The sequence below is a fragment of the Coregonus clupeaformis genome, chromosome 13 (assembly GCF_020615455.1).
Source record: "Coregonus clupeaformis isolate EN_2021a chromosome 13, ASM2061545v1, whole genome shotgun sequence".
In the NCBI taxonomy this organism is placed as follows: Eukaryota; Metazoa; Chordata; class Actinopteri; order Salmoniformes; family Salmonidae; genus Coregonus; species Coregonus clupeaformis.
In genome coordinates, this window is record NC_059204.1 from 24,055,463 (window position 1) to 24,074,359 (window position 18,897).

An 18,897-nucleotide genomic window follows, 5' to 3' on the forward strand; every position below is an offset into this window, starting at 1 on the left:
GTGGAGTTTGGAGTGTGACTGTTTGAGGTTGTGGACAGGTGTTTTTATACTGATAACAAGTTCAAACAGGTGCCATTAATACAGGTAACGAGTGGAGGACAGAGGAGCCTCTTAAAGAAGAAGTTACAGGTCTGTGAGAGCCAGAAATCTTGCTTGTTTGTAGGTGACCAAATACTTATTTTCCACCATAATTTGCAAATAAATTCATTAAAAATCCTACAATGTGATTTTCTGGAAAAAAAAATCTCAATTTGTCTGTCATAGTTGACGTGTACCTATGATGAAAATTACAGGCCTCTCTCATCTTTTTAAGTGGGAGAACTTGCACAATTGGTGGCTGACTAAATACTTTTTTCCCCCACTGTATCTGGCGCAAACCCAACACCTCTCATCACCCCGAGAACACCATCCCCACAGTGAAGCATGGTGGTGGTAGCATCATGCTGTGGGGATGTTTTTCATCGGCAGGGACTGGGAAACTGGTCAGAATTGAAGTAATGATGGATGGTGCTAAATACAGGCAAATTCTTGAGGGAAACCTGTTTCAGTCTTCCAGAGATTTGAGACTGGGACGGAGGTTCACCTTCCAGCAGGACAATGACCCTAAGCATATGCTAAAGAAACACTCAAAGGTTTAAGGGGAAACATTGAAATGTCTTGGAATGGCCTCGTCAAAGCCCAGACCTCAATCCAATTGAGAATCTGTGGTATGACTTAAAGATTGCTGTACACCAGCGGAACCCATCCAACTTGAAGGAGCTGGAGCAGTTTTGCCTTGAAGAATGGGCAAAAATCCCAGTGCCTAGATGTGCCAAGCTTATATAGACATACCCCAAGAGGCTTGCAGCTGTAATGCTGCAAAAGGTGGCTCTACAAAGTATTGACTTTAGGGGGGTAAATAGTTATTCACGCTCAAGTTTTCTGTTTTTTTGTCTTATTTCTTGTTTGTTTCAAAATAAAAAACATTTTGCATCTTCAAAGTGGCAGGCATGTTGTGTAAATCAAATGATACAAATCCCCCAAAACTCTATTTTAATTCCAGGTTATAAGGCAAGAAAATAGGAAAATTGCCAAGGGGGGTGAATACTTTCGCAAGCCGCTGTATATGGCAATACGAAACAATTCTACCCTAAAGTACCCGGAGGAAAGTGTTACCCTGAATTGCTTATCTGTTTCTTATGTACTCTCTACAAGTGTAACATTTGATAATTCCTTGGGTATAGTATTTTATGTTACTGTACATTCAGCAGCATGTTCAATTCTTATTCAAGTATTTTTACTAATACCTAATCCATATACATGACATAAACTGTCATTGAATGTTCATTGTCAATATCACTGTTTCTGATTCATGTGGAACAAATATTCATGGTTAAAACATTTATTTCAGAGGTCTAGAATTGTTTACAGGTTACGTCTGTGTTGTAAAGACCTCCACTTCTACCTCCTGAAATGGTGTTACTGTAGCTACCCAATGAGGTAGCCCTATTTGCTGCTGGTGAACCAATTGCATACTGGTCCCTTTAAATGGGTGAGAGTGACCAGTGACCCGAATCAGCCAGCTGCACTGTGGGCCATGTGTTCCTGCATCCTCCTCCCCCCTCATTCAGCTGTTTCCAAACGACAACACCTCCCCCTCCCTCTTAAACCTCCTGCTCCCGCTCTGCTTTGCTCCGAGTGCAGTCATTTCTAGTGCAGAAAAATTTCCCTGGTGACACTAAAGGATGACGCAGGCTCTCTCTCTTTTTCTCTCTTTGCCTGTCCTCTCTCTCTTTTTCTTTCCCAATAGCTCTATATATCTCTCTTTGTTCTATCTCTCCCGCTATATCTCTCTCCCCCTCTCTCTCCCTCTCCATTTCTCCTCGCTTTCTCTCTCTCCTCACCTATCTCCCTCCCTCCCTCCCTCCCTTTTCCCCGGCACTGCAGTGTTGGTTGTGATTGCACACATACGTGCACACACACACACCAAACACACACACGTTCTCACACAGCGGAGTGTAGCTGAGAGGCAGGGACTGCAGCAGCATGCACCAGCCGCGTCTGATCTGTGTGGGGACTTGAGGAAGGAGAACTGGGAAGAGGATATAGTGTAGCAGCGTCTTACACAACCCAACCCCCGTGCATTCAGTAGCTACATCTCTGCTCTGCAGCAGTGGCAACGGTGCATTTTAAGAGCGGACAGCTTATGTTATCTGCCCCCTTCTGACTGCACTGCCTCCTCTTCATCCTCCTCCTCCCGTCCACGGCATCATTAGGCAGGACCACAGACCGTACAGGATCGCCAACACTGATCGCTGGATGCTCAGGTTTGCCCTGTCTGATGGAGTCGTGCTGGTTATGCTAGATCATCATCACCTTCATTAACGACTGGATTCTAATCGAGCTCAGGAGAAGCAGAGAAAAACCATCCGCAAAAACGAAAAAGGAGTGTTGGATGTTTGTGACGCTCTTTGTCGGCGCTGTTAGGTCATTGGCTCATGTCCTGTATTTGCTTGATTGTTTTAGCTTTCTCTGAGACTGGCTAGCAGGCACTGCAGCACCAGGAAGGACTGCAGGAGCCGTGAAGAAGTATGGCATGAGGACCCAGGGGCGAGCCAACGGAAGGGCTTGAGCTACCATTACTGCCACTGCTGCTGCTGAGGTGCTTATCTAGATTTTTTTTTCTCCAGAAAGGGCGTCTGGTGGGGGTTGGGTTGGGGTGGGTTTTGACAGTGCAGGTACCCGGGACCCTGCAGAGTGGAGTGGGTCTCTCTGGCGTAGAGGAGCCACGCAGATAGGCAGGACATCCTGTGGGAAAGGAGGAGAGAAGAGAGGAAGAGGGGCTGGCTCAGGCTCGGGCCCCTGATGGTGGCTATTTTTGTCTACCCTAGCTGAGTGATTGGGGACAGCGGATAAAGGAAAAGATGCTTATGGGTGCGGGACGAGACACGGCGCGGGATGAGGCCCAGAAGCTTCACAGGAAGTGGCTGAAGCACCAGGCCTTCATGTCCGAGCTGGCCTGCAACAAAGAATGGCTGGCCAAGATAGAGCAGGTGAGTGGAAACGGGAGGGGAGAGGGTGGTGGGGGGAGGTCAGAGAGAGCAGGTGAATGGAGAGGGGAGGAGAGAGGGTGGTGGGGGAGGTCAGAGAGAGCAGGTTAATGGAGAAGGGAGGGGAGAGGGTGTTGGGGGGAGGTCAGAGAGAGTAGGTTAATGGAGAGGGGAGGAGAGAGGATGGTGGGGGAGGTCAGAGAGAGCAGGTTAATGGAGAGGGGAGGAGAGAGGATGGTGGGGGGAGGTCAGAGAGAGCAGGTTAATGGAGAGGGGAGGAGAGAGGGTAGTGGGGGAAAGTCAGAGAGAGCATGTGAGTGGAGAGGGGAGAGGGTAGTGGGGGAGGTCAGCGAGGGCAGGTGAGTGGAAGGTGCAGGGGGAGGGTAGTGTGAGCACATGATTGAGAGAGGTTGTGTGCTGGGGGGGTAGTGTGTGTGTGTGTGAGTGTGAAAGGGATGGTCGGCGACAAGACACATCAGGCATATTAGGGGGGTTGTCATTACTCCGTTTTGATTACACAGCCATGAGTAAACTCTAAACAAATATTGTTAAATGCTTCTCCTAAGGACATCCTGAATTTCAAGTTCAAGGTTATAAATGTGAAAGCATTGTTGTTATGCTTTCTGCATGACTGAAGCAGTAAACCCTGGGCAATGTATTTTTCCCATTGCCTTTTCATTTGCCAATGCTTTAGCTACATACTAACATTGGAAGGAAGTGTGTTTCTTCCTCAAAACATTTCTTATCCAGAATTATCAAGAATTGGATGAAACGTGAACAACATGACAGCTAGTGGGCAATCTATCAAACCTGTGTGGTACTGCCAACATACAATCCATTCATGGCCTTATTTTTATGAATATACCAACAAGCCTTTATTAATAGCGTAGTACTGTACAACATGCAATTGTTTGTATGGTAACTAGAGAGGCCTACAGTAAATGCTGACATCCCAGTTCTCTGCTGCTGTTTTATCAGTGAAGACAACCCATACCTGGGTAGGGTTCAGTAGAGAATTGTGTTTTCGAAACTGGGAGGTACTAACTGAACTTGTCCAATAAGAACAAGCCTTGGTGTTACAGCGTGCCCTACTGACCCCGATCCAAGTGTTCTTCAACCACACTGCTGCAAAGAAGCCTGGTGGAAGGCTCATGTGGGTGCTCCACGTTTGAATTAGTTGAATTCCAAATCAACCCCTAGTCCATACACCTAAAGCACTCAGCCAATCAGAAGGCCAGGGGAAGCAATTTATATAAGATTGCCATACCCAATCCTTTCAGATCTACAGGGACTAGGGGTTGATTTAGAATAAGTCTACCCATTCCAGGAAAAGGCCTATGTAGAAACCCTTAGTTTGTAGAAGTCTTCACCCAAAGTAATTCATTTTAGGGCCAGGCTATACTGTGAGAATTAGCTTATCTAGCCCACATGCCCTTTTGAATGCTCTCTTGACCACTTTTGTATCAGTTTATTGAGGCCTATGAAGAGATAAATGTAATCGAACAAGTCACTACATACAAATACCTTGGTATTTGGATTGACAATGATTTATCATTTAAAAAACATACGAATGAATGTTAAGAAACTAAGAAATATTTTACAAAAACAGATCTTGTCTCTCTCTAGTCAGCAGGAAGCAGATTGTGCAGTCAACCTTTCTACCTGTTGTTGATGAGGGTGATACTATTTATCAAAGTGCAGCTGCCTCTACTCTTAAACCCCTGGATGCCGTTTTTCATAGCACCCTTCGTTTTATCACAGGAGACATTTTTATTACTCATCACTGTATTATTTTCCCAAAAGGTTGGCTGGACCTCTTTGAAGTCACGTAGATCACATCATTACGCTCTTTTTGTTTACAAAGCCCTGCTCCACAAGCTTCCGACTTACCTAACTTCACTATTAAGATTTAAAATGACAAGTTATCAAACCCGTTCACAGGGTAGGTTAACTCTGGAGTCTCCTATGTTTGTCTGTGCAGTTTGTGTCGTGCTGTATTTTACTTGTTTTATATTGTACTTGATTTTTTTTGTTCCATTAAATTGTATATGCAGAGCTCCCTTGAAAAAGAGACACTGGTCTCAATGGTGACTCCCTGCTAAAATAAAGCTAAAATAAAAAAACAAAATAAAAATAGATTGGATGTGAAAACAACACTTATCAACATAGTATGTAGGACCTAGCTAACTAATTATTGTGGAAAACACCATTTTGAATGCCTAAAGAATCTGTTGGATGCCTTAAAGTTGTATCAAAATGTATGATATTTTCATTTCCGAGCGCTCTTACCTTTTTACATTTTCAAAGACTTTTGCAACGTCCTGTGCTTTCTTGCAAGAAGGTGATTTTAACCTCAGTTGGAATACCTTCAAGATTGACATTTTAATGGATTTAATTTCAATTATTTAATGTTTTGTTATTGTAGAGGTTAACTGAAATAATTTATTAATCGAGCTCATCAGCAAGGTATTTATCTTTTTGCTCTCAAATCTCGTAGAATATTATGGCATAATAAACTGAAAAAACTCTAATTTCCGAAAATGGCTTTGTTGATATATATTCCAATGCAGAAGTTATTGATCACAAATGTTATATAAATCAAAATGATATACCACTGAGAGGTTATATGTTATAGCAGAGATTAAACGTGAGGTGATGAATTAATGTCTTATTGAGGCTATGAGAGCCTCTCACCATACCATACGTATCAGAATGCTCACATGGCCATCTTGCTTGTCCATGCATGAAATGTGTCATGCAGTATACCATGCAATAGTAGGCCCCCCTTCATGAGCCTGATGCTGCTCAAAGATGCTCAATGTTCTGTCCTGCAGCCAAAGGCAAATGGGCTTTGTAGAGGGTCCAGGTATGAGGCCTTTTTTATAAGCACATCTTTGTTTATTTTAGATGTGGCTGTAAAATGAAATGTGATTATATTATAATAAGTGCAGTGAAATAACTGATCAATCCAACTAATAATAAAAGTAGTCAGAGAGCAGCAGTACCAAACATTGGTAAATCGCCATCTCTCCAACACTGATACATCTTTGGAAAGACCAGGGCCGTGTTCAGTAGGACACAATGTCATGGAATTTAGATATAAATATATTTGGAGAACAGACATACCTCTTTGCCTTGTAGAGTAGGGATTGGAGCTGGTTCTCAAATTATTGATTTTTAGGAGTGATGTGCATGGTGCTGTTGTGTATGTTGGTAGATTAGATACAGTATAATATGTACATGCATAAAATAGCTCAGTCATAATCAGTATCGGATGTTAGTGACATACATTTCATCCCTGTGATAGATATAGTATCTCGGATGAAAGCATCTTACAATGAAGTATGCATTGTTTATTATGTACTGTGATGTCACGAGAGGCTGTGTCCTGGAGGGACGTTACATCCCCCTGAGGTGGCTGCAAACCCAGACAGCTATGGCTCCATCTGCTGGTAGGGTCGGGAACTCCACCCCTCTATGGCCAATCTTCCCACGCAGCTGAAACAAATGAGGAGCTGATGAGCTGAAGGTTTGGGAAGGGAAGAGACACAGTCTCCAACCTGGGCTCTCTGGAGAACAAGAGTGCTGCACGTCCACTTCCATGAGGAATATAAGGATTTGGAGATACTTACCTTTGGGAAATACTCACCTTTGGATATATGCACCTGTGGAAATACGTGAGAGACATTTGGAAGGACTTTTTGCTGGGTTGGCCACTAGCTGCAACGTGGACTACAGTAAGGCTGGGGAAAAGTTATCTGAGCGAGTGAGAATTATGATTTTGGATGTGGAAGAGACATCCCTGAACTGTTAACCCTTAAAGAGCCACAAGAGAACAGAATTTTGTTATATTTTCGTTAATTTCCCAAGACCTATAATAAAATCCTTGTTTTGTTTGAACCTTGTCTCCTTGCACTACTTGAGCAATCCCGCTGAAAGCTGTGTAGCCTCTCGTGACGTCACAGATGGTGGAGAATACGGGCACGCTCAAGCGTTAATAGTGCATGTCAGAGGAGGATACCGAAGGTTTGATCACCCAGTTTTCCAAGTTGGCCGTAGGCTCCCCGCCGACTGAAATGGAGGACATATTGAAAGCCCTTGTTGCTGGCCAGCACGCCCAGATGCAAGCAAACGTGGCTCTCTTGGAGGAGCAAAAGAAAGCCAACCTTCTGAAGGCAGAGGAATTGCAGTTGCAGAGACAGAGGGTGGTCCAAAATACCCGCCCAATAAAGGCAAGTGACTTTATATCTAAGATGGGAGCTACCGATGACATTGAGGCATACCTGCATGCATTTGAGGCCACGGCCACTAGGGAAGCCTGGCCCAAGCAACAGTGGGTTGGTCTGTTAGCCCCCTTTCTAACCGGGGAATCGCTGAATGCTGTCCGGGACCTGGGCCCTGACCAGGTTACTGACTATGATGCCCTGAAGTCTGAGATCCTCAGCAGATATGGACTCACAAAGTTTGGTATGGCCCAGCGCTTTCACAGCTGGACCTTCCAACCAGACCAACCTCCTCGGGCGCAGATGCATGAACTTGTCCGAATCGCAAGGAAATGGCTGGATCCGCAGAGGAATACAGCAGCGGCGGTGGTGGAGGCCGTTGTGGTGGATCGTTACCTACGCGCCCCTGCCTTATGAGGCAAAACGGGTCATCAGTCAACAGGCCTTGACCACGGCTGATCTGACCGTGGAAGCTGTGGAAAAGTACCAGGCCACAGCGGAGATGCTGAATGCTTCCCGAAAAGACCCCAGGAGTGCGGCCCCACCACAAATGGGAAGAACCCGTCCAAAGGACCCCAAGGTCTCGAACCCAGCCACGTCAGGACTTATCCCGGCTCCAGGGGGAGCCAGAAACCAGGCGGGTCCAAGAAGAGTACACCAGGAGGGGGAAACTCGACAGTGTTACCGGTGTGGGGAGATGGGACATATCTCCTGGCAGTGTGGGAAACCAGCCGATGAACCTATGCCCACTGCGGAGTCCTCCAGCTCAGCACCCACACACCGTTTGCCTCGCTCTTGGGAGTCGTAGATGGCGGCCCAGATCGACCCCCCACCTGCCCGGTAACTGTGAATCACCATGATGTGGAGGCCTTACTGGATTCTGGTAGCCGGGCCACCCTGGTGCGTAAGGATTTGGTGGGCCCAACGTGTCTGACCCTGGGGAAAGTCCTCCCAGTTTCCTGTGTCCATGGGGACACCAGAGAATACCCCATTACTGAACTTACAATGACCAGCACACGGGGAACCATACACACGACGGCGGGGGTGGTTGATTCCCTCCCCGTCCCTGTCCTAATTGGACGAGACTGCCCAGCCTTTTACCCACTCTGGAGAGAGTCTCAGGAGAGGATAACCCGAGTACCTCGGAAACGGAGAGGCAAGACTCATCCTGGGAAGGCTCCGGTGCAATCCTCCGAGTTACTCACTCCCGCCCGGGCTCTGATAGGGATGGCAGGTGCCCAGACCGACACAGAGACGGAGCTACAGAATCTGGACAAAGAACTGTCTGGTCTGAAGGGGACCGCTGAGAGGTATCGTTTGTTAAAGCAACAGTTAGACATGAAGACAGAAGAGTTAGATATCCTCCAGGCTAAACTCCAACAGAGCTCCTTCCCTAAGCAACAGGAGGAGCTGGAGAGGCTGCGCAGGACCATCGAGGAGTGTGAGGAGACCCTGCGCAGTAGTAAGGAGGTCCAGAAGAAGGCAGAGGAGAAGTACAAGGTGTTGGAGAACAAGATGAAGAATGCGGAGGCAGAGAGAGAGAAGGAACTGAAAGCTGCTCAACAGAAGCTAAACTCTGCTAAAACCAAGGCTGATGCGTTCAGTAAGAAACTCAAGGAGAGACAACAGGAGGCTGAGTCCCTGGTCCTAGAGTTGGAGGAGTTGAAGAGAGAGCAGGCTGGCAAGCACCACGGCAATGCGGACGCCCTCTCCCGGCGTGATGCCTTCTTCGCTGCCTTTACCCCGACGAGGACGTCGGTCCCGAGGAGGGGGGTGTGATGTCACGAGAGGCTGTGTCCTGGAGGGACGTTACATCCCCCTGAGGTGGCTGCAAACCCAGACAGCTATGGCTCCATCTGCTGGTAGGGTCGGGAACTCCACCCCTCTATGGCCAATCTTCCCACGCAGCTGAAACAAATGAGGAGCTGATGAGCTGAAGGTTTGGGAAGGGAAGAGACACAGTCTCCAACCTGGGCTCTCTGGAGAACAAGAGTGCTGCACGTCCACTTCCATGAGGAATATAAGGATTTGGAGATACTTACCTTTGGGAAATACTCACCTTTGGATATATGCACCTGTGGAAATACGTGAGAGACATTTGGAAGGACTTTTTGCTGGGTTGGCCACTAGCTGCAACGTGGACTACAGTAAGGCTGGGGAAAAGTTATCTGAGCGAGTGAGAATTATGATTTTGGATGTGGAAGAGACATCCCTGAACTGTTAACCCTTAAAGAGCCACAAGAGAACAGAATTTTGTTATATTTTCGTTAATTTCCCAAGACCTATAATAAAATCCTTGTTTTGTTTGAACCTTGTCTCCTTGCACTACTTGAGCAATCCCGCTGAAAGCTGTGTAGCCTCTCGTGACGTCACAGTACATACAGTACATCTACAAATGGCTGTGAAACGTCTACTGGTGACACAGAGAGGCCCTCGCCCCAGAACGACAGCTAGCTCAAAGTGAAAACGGAGTGAAAAAGGATACCGGCTCTGCTTCAGAATCATCAGCGTATTTGTATAACCTTTCATGCCAGATACCAGATAGATACAGTACAAAAGTACATAGAAAGAATGGACATGGAGTGTAGAAGATGTCTGCTCTGTCTGTGGTGACTGCATCCACAAGGCTAACTAGCAGGGTTTCTCAAGGGCTCTATGTCTCTGCTAGCCCCACACAAGATGTGTTACAGAGACCCTTGTGTCTTGCTACTCTCGAGAACGTCACTTAATTGTCCCCCACCTTTCCTTCCTCCTCTCCCTCTCTCGTTACCTGAGAGACCGGGGAGAAAATATTATGCTGCGTCCTGCTGCGATTCGAGAACTCTCTGTCCTTTTGGAAGGGTTCCCGCCCCGGCCCCATTCCTCTGCTCTCCCTCAGTACTTACTCAGCAGATGGGCCTGAGCCCCAGCTTGGAGCTCTGAGCTGGGACTGGGCCTGAGCTTGGAGCTCTGAATTGGGGCTGTCTCTGTGGAGGCCTCTTCAGGCCCCTGGGGATGCTTGTCTGTAACAAAGAGAGGACTCTGGGGTTTACTTAAGGCTGACCTTGTGGCAATGCTTTGCCAATGTCAAACGCTGTGTAAACATAGAAAAACACTATGTAAACACAAAAACACCTATCCCTCTGGAACACTTGATACTGTCAAACAAAAGCATACGACAGGATCACATCACATCCAGTTAATATCCTTGGAATCGGTCTGGCGAACATATAATGGTTGAGATCTGTCGTAGCTGTTTTTAAAGTGTTGGTTCTGCAAGTGAAAAATTTACCATGCACTAGCCTTTTAGTCAGAATCTACAACTGCATCAGTCACGTGTTCTTTTGGTTGCCCAGAGTAGTAGCTATAATCTATCTACACACCCACCTGAGAAACCAAGTAGCTGCATCTAGCTAGCTGTGTGTGAAGTATCTTTATGGTGATGTCATGGATTAGCTTAGCATCACAATATACCTGCCAATAGGGTAACTACCAGCAAATGATTAAAACCAGGCCTCTGATGGTATTGTGGCATTGTGGGTGTGCGTCTGTGTGTGCGCATATCCATGTGAATGCCATGTTTGTGAGAGTGTGAGTGCCTATTGATTTTCATAGGCTACATGTACGTATAGTGCATGAGTGTTTGTACAGTATTTATATGTCTGTGTATTTTGTGAATATGTGTGCTTATGTGTGTTTGTTAGTGTGCTTCTCAGTATGCAGTGTATTTACATAGGTGTGTGTGCTCTTCACATCCCCCTCTCCTTTGCTCCTCCTCTTTCTCCTCTCACTCATACCTTCCTCTCCTCCTTTCTCCTTTCTCTCTCCTCTCCATTTCTGCTCCTACCCCACACTGATGTCTCTTCTTCCTTTTCTCTCCCTGTGTGTCAGTGAAGCCAAGGGAGAGGAGAGAGATCTAGCCTGCTTTCTGCTGGCTCTGCATTATGAGAGGAGGAGAGGGAGGCAGAGAAAAAGAAAGAGAGAGGGAGAGAGAGCGGGAGAGAGAGAGACAGAGGGATAGAGCGCTGGCATCAGTTAAGCATAGAGACCGTGCCAAGAGGAGGAATGCAGCACTGCATTATAAAAGCCAAAGGATAGGTCCAGCTATCTCTGAGAAAGATATAGGAGAGAGAGATACAGCAAGATTTACAGGATGAAATATGTTGTATTCTGGGTTATTATGTATTTCCCTGCAAGGTATAGCAGATAGCAACACCAGTTATTATCATTTAGCAGGGTATTTAGAATAAAGGACCAATTTGATCCAGGCTTCTCTTCTTGAAAAAAAACATTGCACTAACAGGTCTCTACTACACTTATGGTTATGAAGGTCTACTACGTGTGTACAGTACAGGACTGTATGTCATTTTCACTGCACAATTTCCTCTGGCTCAATACGGCTGACTGACATTCAGTGGTCCTTGATACTAGAGATGAGGAGGAAACGTCTGATATGAACGCTTGTCATAGGAAACACCTCCTGTTCCTCTCAGTCAGAGCATGGGAGGAGACTGTGCATTGCAGAATCTATTTCAGGAGACCTGGAGTGGAGCCACTGAGAAAGCCTCATCCACACACACACACAAACACACACACACACAAACACACGCACACAGAAGGAAAAGCTTTGATCTCTCTCTCCACATCTATCTCCTCATACAGCTCACATCATGCACAAAGCCCAAGATTTAGAAGAAGAAACCCTCAAATCAATGCAGGGAACTGTTGTGCTTAGACAGACAGACCAGGGGTGTATTATAGCTTTCCATGCATGATTATTCTAGGTTTTGTTATACACCTGCCTCTGTGCGAGTTAAAGCCATTCAAGGCACCAGCCTTTTGGCAATGCCAGGGCTAATGTGGCCTTGCTCATGAGTTAATATGGATTCGGGGACAAAGTTCATAAATGAACCACACACTTTATATAGAGTTTGAACAAAAGATTATGGGAAATTTGAGGTTGTCTTGGTGTTGTCTTAACAGGTGTTTTTGACCAGAAACAACATCGGTGGTCAATCAAAGGGTGTTTGTCTTTTTTCCTAAACAACCTTTTAGTTAGGGGTCATGACCTTTAAACAGAGACAGTGCTGTGGTTTTCTGTGGTGACTTCAAAAGATGATGCTTTGGATCTCTGGGACCCCTAGCCTTTTATTGAGGCGCTGTAGACTTGTGTGCAGACACAGGATGATTTTCATGGAATTCATGTGAAATCAGCCTGATTGCAAAAATTGCCCTAGCTTTGTGCAACCAAGCATCTTTAAATGGCCATGATAAACATTAGTATGATATGACGGACGGTCAAGCCACTTACCCATAAGCAGAAGTAGAGAGACATGAAACATTGTCTATGCTTCAATCTGCTGCAGTCATCCTGCACATTTCACACTATGCTTTGTTAGTAAGAACTGGTCTTATTAGGCTTGGGTTTAATCATTTGATATTTTCTGGCATTATACACAAAATAGTAATATTGTACGGAGCCTATATTTGAGAGATTTTCAGCATATTGTACTAAATGAGGAAACGATCAGCACAGCCAGTGAGTAACATCCCTCCAAGGGAAAGCTGACATTATACTAGTGTTGTCAGGGCGTGCTGTAGGTGCAATGGTGGAATCAAACGCAGGACTCAGAACGATATTCCAAAGGCTTGTATTACTGCCCAAACTAAGGCAAAAGGACAACTTTGCCCGAAGGCGAAAAATACGCACGAAGGTGAAAAGTAACAGCGCACAAACAGGTGCGACAAATGGTAACTGCGCACAAACAGGTGCGAAAATACTCCAGCGCAGTGGAGAGAAGCTCAACCGAGCAATACACACAACTGACGGAAAATAATTACACACAACACTAGACAAACACAACGAGAAACTTATAGGACACTAATTACGCCCAAAACAGAAACAGGTGTGGAAACAAACAGACAAAAGCAAACGAACATGAAACATACAGCGGTGGCAGCTAGAATTCCGGAGACGACGAACGCCGAAACCTGCCCGAACAAGGGAGAGAGGCAGCCTCGGCCGAAACCGTGACAGTACCCCCCCCCTTGACGCGCGGCTCCAGACGTGCGCCGACTCCGGCCTCGGGGACGACCAGGAGGACGCGGAGCAGGGCGCGTCGGATGCCCCCGATGGAATTCCGTCAGGAGCGACGGGTCCAAAATGTCTCTCCTCGGCACCCAGCACCGCTCCTCCGGACCGTACCCCTCCCACTCCACTAGATACTGGAGACCCCCATCCGACGTCTCAAATCCAAAATGGACCTCACGGAGTACGCCGGTACCCCCTCGATGTCCAATGGGGGCGGAGGAGTCTCCAAGATCTCATTTTTCTTGGAGTGGGCCCGCTACTCACCGGCCTGAGAAGGGACACATGGAACGAGGGGTTAATACACTTATACTCCACAGGTAGCTGTAATCTATAACATACCTCGTTCAACCTTCTCAGGACTTTAAACGGCCCCACAAACCGCCGACCCAGTTTCCGACAGGGCAGGCGGAGGGGCAGGTTTCTGGTAGAGAGCCAGACTCGATCACCAGGTGCGTACACCGGTCCCTCACTGCGGTGGAGATCAGCGCTCGCCTTCTGACGTCGGAGGGCCCGCTGCAGGTGGACGTGTGCAGCGTTCCACGTCTCCTCCGAGCGCCGCGCCCACTCATCCACCGCAGGAGCCTCGATCTGGCTCTGCTGCCAGGGTGCCAGAACCGGCTGGTAACCCAACACACATTGAAATGGAGTTAGGTTAGTGGAGGAATGGCGTAGGGGAATTCTGGGCCATCTCGGCCCAGGGAACGTACCTTGACCACTCCTCCGGCCGGTCCTGGCAGTATGTTCTGAGAAACCTACCCACATCCTGGTTTACGCGCTCCACCTGCCCATTACTCTCCGGGTGGTAACCCGAGGTGAGGCTCACCGAGACCCCCAACCGCTCCATAAACGCTCTCCAGACTCTGGAGGTGAATTGGGGACCCCGATCAGCCACAATGTCCTCGGGTACCCCGTAGTGCCGGAACACATGGGTAAACAGTGCCTCGGCAGTTTGTAGGGCAGTAGGAAGACCCGGCATGGGGAGCAAACGACAGGCCTTAGAGAACCGGTCCACAACGACCAGGATGGTAGTATTCCCTTGGGAGAGGGGAAGGTCTGTTATAAAGTCCACCGAGAGGTGGGACCATGGTCGTTGTGGAACGGGCAGGGGTAGCAACTTACCCCTAGGTAGATGTCTAGGCGCCTTACACTGGGCGCACACCGAGCAGGAGGAAACATAAACCCTCACATCCCTTGCCAACGTGGGCCACCAGTACTTGGCACTAAGACAGTGCACTGTCCGGCCGATACCCGGATGTCCAGAGGAGGGTGACGTGTGAGCCCAATAGATCAATCGATCCCGAACCTCGAGCGGAACGTACTCCGACCCTCCGGGCACTGTGGTGGACTAGGGTCGGTGCGTAACGCCCGCTCGAGTTCAGCATCGACCTCCCACACTACCGGTGCCACCAGACACGACTCAGGCAGTATGGGAGTGGGCTCCACGGACCTCTCCTCCGTGTCATACCGCCGAGACAGCGCATCTGCCTTGCCATTCTGTGACCCAGGGATGTACGTGATCTTAAAAGTAAACCTGGTCAAGAACATACTCCATCTTGCCTGGCGAGGGTTCAGCCTCCTCGCCGCCCGGATGTACTCCAGGTTACAGTGGTCCGTCAAAATGAGGAAAGGGTGTTGAGCCCCCTCAAGCCAGTGCCTCCACACCTTTAGAGCCTGTACCACGGCTAACAGCTCCCTGTCCCCTACGTCATAGTTCCGCTCCGCCGGACTGAGCTTCTTAGAATAAAAAGCACAGGGGCGGAGTTTAGGTGGCGCGCCAGACCGTTGTGAAAGCACGGCTCCTAAACCGGCCTCCGACGCGTCCACCTCTACCTGGAACGGCAAAGAGGGATCCGGATGTGCCAGCACCGGGGCCGAGGTAAACAGGTCCTTCAGCCTCCCAAACGCCCTGTCCGCCTCGGCCGACCACTGCAGACGCACCGGACCCCCCTTCAACAGAGACGTGATGGGAGCTGCCACCTGTCCAAAACCCCGGATAAACCTCCTGTAGTAATTTGCAAACCCCAAAAACTGCTGCACCTCCTTCACAGTGGTTGGTGTTTGCCAATTACGCACGGCCGACACCCGGTCTACCTCCATCTTCACCCCTGACGCAGACAACTGATAACCCAAAAAGGAGACCGACTCCTGGAAAAACAGACACTTCTCTGCCTTCACATACAGGTCGTGCTCCACCAGCCTCCGCAACACTCTACGCACCAGGGCCACATGCTCGACACGGGTAGGCGAGTACACGAGAATGTCATCAATGTACACCACCACCCCCTGCCCCTGCATGTCCCTGAAGATCTCATCCACGAATGATTGGAAAACTGACGGAGCGTTCATCAACCCGTATGGCATGACCAGATACTCGTAATGGCCCGAGGTGGTACTAAAGGCTGTTTTCCATTCATCACCCTCCTGATGCGCACCAAGTTGTACGCGCTCCTGAGATCTAATTTCGTGAAGAAACGCGCCCCATGCAACGACTCAGTCATGGTCGCAATCAGCGGGAGTGGATAACTATACTTCACCGTAATCTGATTGAGACCACGGTAATCGATGCACGGACGCAAACCACCATCCTTTTTCTTCACAAAAAAGAAACTCGAGGACGCAGGGGAAGTGGAAGGCCGTATGTATCCTTGTCTCAGAGATTCGTCTATGTAAATCTCCATAGCTTTCTTCTCCTCCTGAGACAGAGGATACACATGGCTCCGTGGGAGCGCAGCTCCTGCCTGGAGGTCTATCGCACAATCCCCCTGCCTATGGGGGTGGCAACCGCGTCGCCCTCGCCTTACTAAACGCAATAGCCAAATCCCCATACTCAGGTGGAACGTGCAATGCGGGCACCTGGTTTGGACTCTCCACCGAGGTAGCCCCTACGGAAACGCCCAAACATCTACCCACACACTGAGCAGACCACTCCATCAGAGCCCTCTCCTGCCACGAAATAGCTGGGTTATGGGTACTCAACCAGGGCATGCCCAGCACCACCGGATACGCAGGAGAGTCAATCAGGAACAGCTGAATCATCTCCTGATGATCCCCCTGCGCACACATCCTAAGTGGCGCCGTGACTTCCCTGATTAAACCCGTACCCAACGGACGACTATCTAGGGCATGAACGGGGAAAGGAACATCAACAGGAATAAGGGGAATCCCTAACGCTAAACAAAACCTTTTATCAATAAAATTCCCAGCCGCGCCTGAATCTACCAGCGCCTTATGCTGGGAATGAGGTGCTACCTGTGGAAAACTTACAGGCATACAAAAATGGGCAACAGTGAGCTCTGGGTGAGTGGGGCGCCTACTCACCTGGAGGGAATCCCCAGTGCGGGACCTGTCGTCATCTCCCCTAGGAGGCCATCCCCAGCACCTAGCCGCGGTGTGTCCTCCCGACCACAGTTGGTGCAGTGGATGGACCCCCTAGCCTGCCGACTCCTCCTCTCTCTAGCGCCAGCGCCCCGAGCTCCATAGGACACGGCTCGGAGGCGCTGGAGGGTGAAATGGACGGACCCTCCGCAGGACGTCCGCGGGTAGCCAGTAGGTTATCCAGCCTGATGGACATGTCGACCAGCTGGTCGAAAGAGAGGCTGGTGTCCCTACAAGCCAGCTCCCGACGGACGTCCTCTCGTAGGCTACATCTGTATAGATCGATGAGGGCCCCGATCATTCCACCCCTGCATCTGCCGCTAGAGTACGGAATTCGAGAGCGAATTCCTGGGCACTCCTCCTCCCCTGCCGGAGGAAGACCAGACGCTCCCCGCCGCTTTCGCTCCGGGGATGGTCAAACACCGCCCTGAAGCGGCGGGAGAACTCGTCGTAGGTAATCGTCGTGGCGTCGATCTTCCTCCACTCCGCGTTGGCCCACTCCAACGCTTTTCCGGCCAGGCAGGAGATCAGGGCGGACACGCTCTCATGCCCCGAAGGTGCCGGGTGCACTGTGGCCAGGTATCGCTCCACCTGGAGTAGGAATCCCTGACACCCAGCCGCGGCTCCGTCGTAGGCCCTCGGGAGAGATAGTCGGACTCCTCGAGGTTCCGGCGCTGGAATGGGCGGGCTGGCCGATGGTGCTGGCAGGGAGGGAGGCGGTGGAGGCGTACCCCAGCCTCGGAGGGTGGAAATCACCTCCTGCAGGGCGGTCCCCATCTGCAGGATCTGATCTTGTTGGTCCCGAACCTGGGCCTCCAGTCTCGTCTGGGCTGCTTCGGCTCCTGCTGATTCCATTGGTGGTGTGTAATTCTGTCAGGGCGTGCTGTAGGTGCAATGGTGGAATCAAACGCAGGACTCAGAACGATATTCCAAAGGCTTGTATTACTGCCCAAACTAAGGCAAAAGGACAACTTTGCCCGAAGGCGAAAAATACGCATGAAGGCGAAAAGTAACAGCGCACAAACAGGTGCGACAAATGGTAACTGCGCACAAACAGGTGCGAAAATACTCCAGCGCAGTGGAGAGAAGCTCAACCGAGCAATACACACAACTGACGGAAAATAATTACACACAACACTAGACAAACACAACGAGAAACTTATAGGACACTAATTACGCCAAAACAGAAACAGGTGTGGAAACAAACAGACAAAAGCAAACGAACATGAAACATACAGCGGTGGCAGCTAGAATTCCGGAGACGACGAACGCCGAAACCTGCCCGAACAAGGGAGAGAGGCAGCCTCGGCCGAAACCGTGACAAGTGTACATGTTGGAGGGAAGCATTACATCTTTCAGTTGAGAAATATAACTGCTCATTGCTTGATTTAATATGTGAGGTTGAGTTTATCACAGTACCAGCAGCAGAGCGGCTTTACTGTTACGGCAAAGGTATATGATAAAAACAGCATGTCACCTGAACTACCTCAGCTTATATTTAACTATACAAAAAGTGAAATTAATTGTTGGCCATGTAAGGGACCGTACTAATAAGCTAAACTAAGAAAATAACTTTGGTAGGGTAGATATGACACCACTGTTCTCTCTCCTCTTCCCCTCTATGTGCCTTCAGGAGGGTCAGGAGCTGATCGATGAGAAGCCGGAGCTGCGCTCGGTGGTGCAGCAGAAGCTGGAGGAGATCAGGGAGTGCTGGACGGACCTGGAGAGCACCACCAAGGCCAAGGCCCGGGCTCTGTTTGAGAACAACAAGCCAGAGCCGGTGGTGAAGAGCTACTCAGACCTGGACCACCAGCTCTCTGGCCTGGAGAAACAGCCCCCCCAGCTGGAGCAGGCTCACCACCTGCCCACCTTCAACGAGCAGCTGCATAAATTTCAGGTGTCTATTTACTGTTATAGGTTGCTGTTCATGATTTCTGTTTGTTTCTATGGCAGTTATTTTGTGATACATTTCAACTCATTTTCAATTAATTTATGTAATCTTTCCAATCCAACTGTCTTTTAATGCTATAGAAGCCGTTGTTGTTGACTTTTATATGCCAAGTTCCCACCCACCAGCCACCAGGCTGGTTGTCGACATGAAAAAATGCACCGTATGCTTTGTTCTTAAAGCCATCCAACCCATTACATTGCATAACATTGAAACACAACACACACAAGAAAATAGCTGAAAGTGCTGTTC

The 18,897-nt window shown here is 48.8% G+C and overlaps 1 protein-coding gene across 1 annotated transcript in view; it reads left to right on the forward strand.

Moving 5' to 3' along the window:
* Window positions 1–2,688: 2,688 nt before the first annotated feature.
* LOC121579786 (spectrin beta chain, non-erythrocytic 4-like) overlaps window positions 2,689–18,897 on the forward strand; it is a 36,430-nt gene continuing 20,221 nt past the window's right edge. Inside the window, exons 1-2 of the mRNA XM_041894682.2 lie at window positions 2,689–3,032; window positions 18,331–18,594. Coding sequence (XP_041750616.1) covers window positions 2,904–3,032; window positions 18,331–18,594 — 393 coding nt within the window. The 5' untranslated portion in view covers window positions 2,689–2,903. The remainder of the gene's footprint in view (window positions 3,033–18,330; window positions 18,595–18,897) is intronic.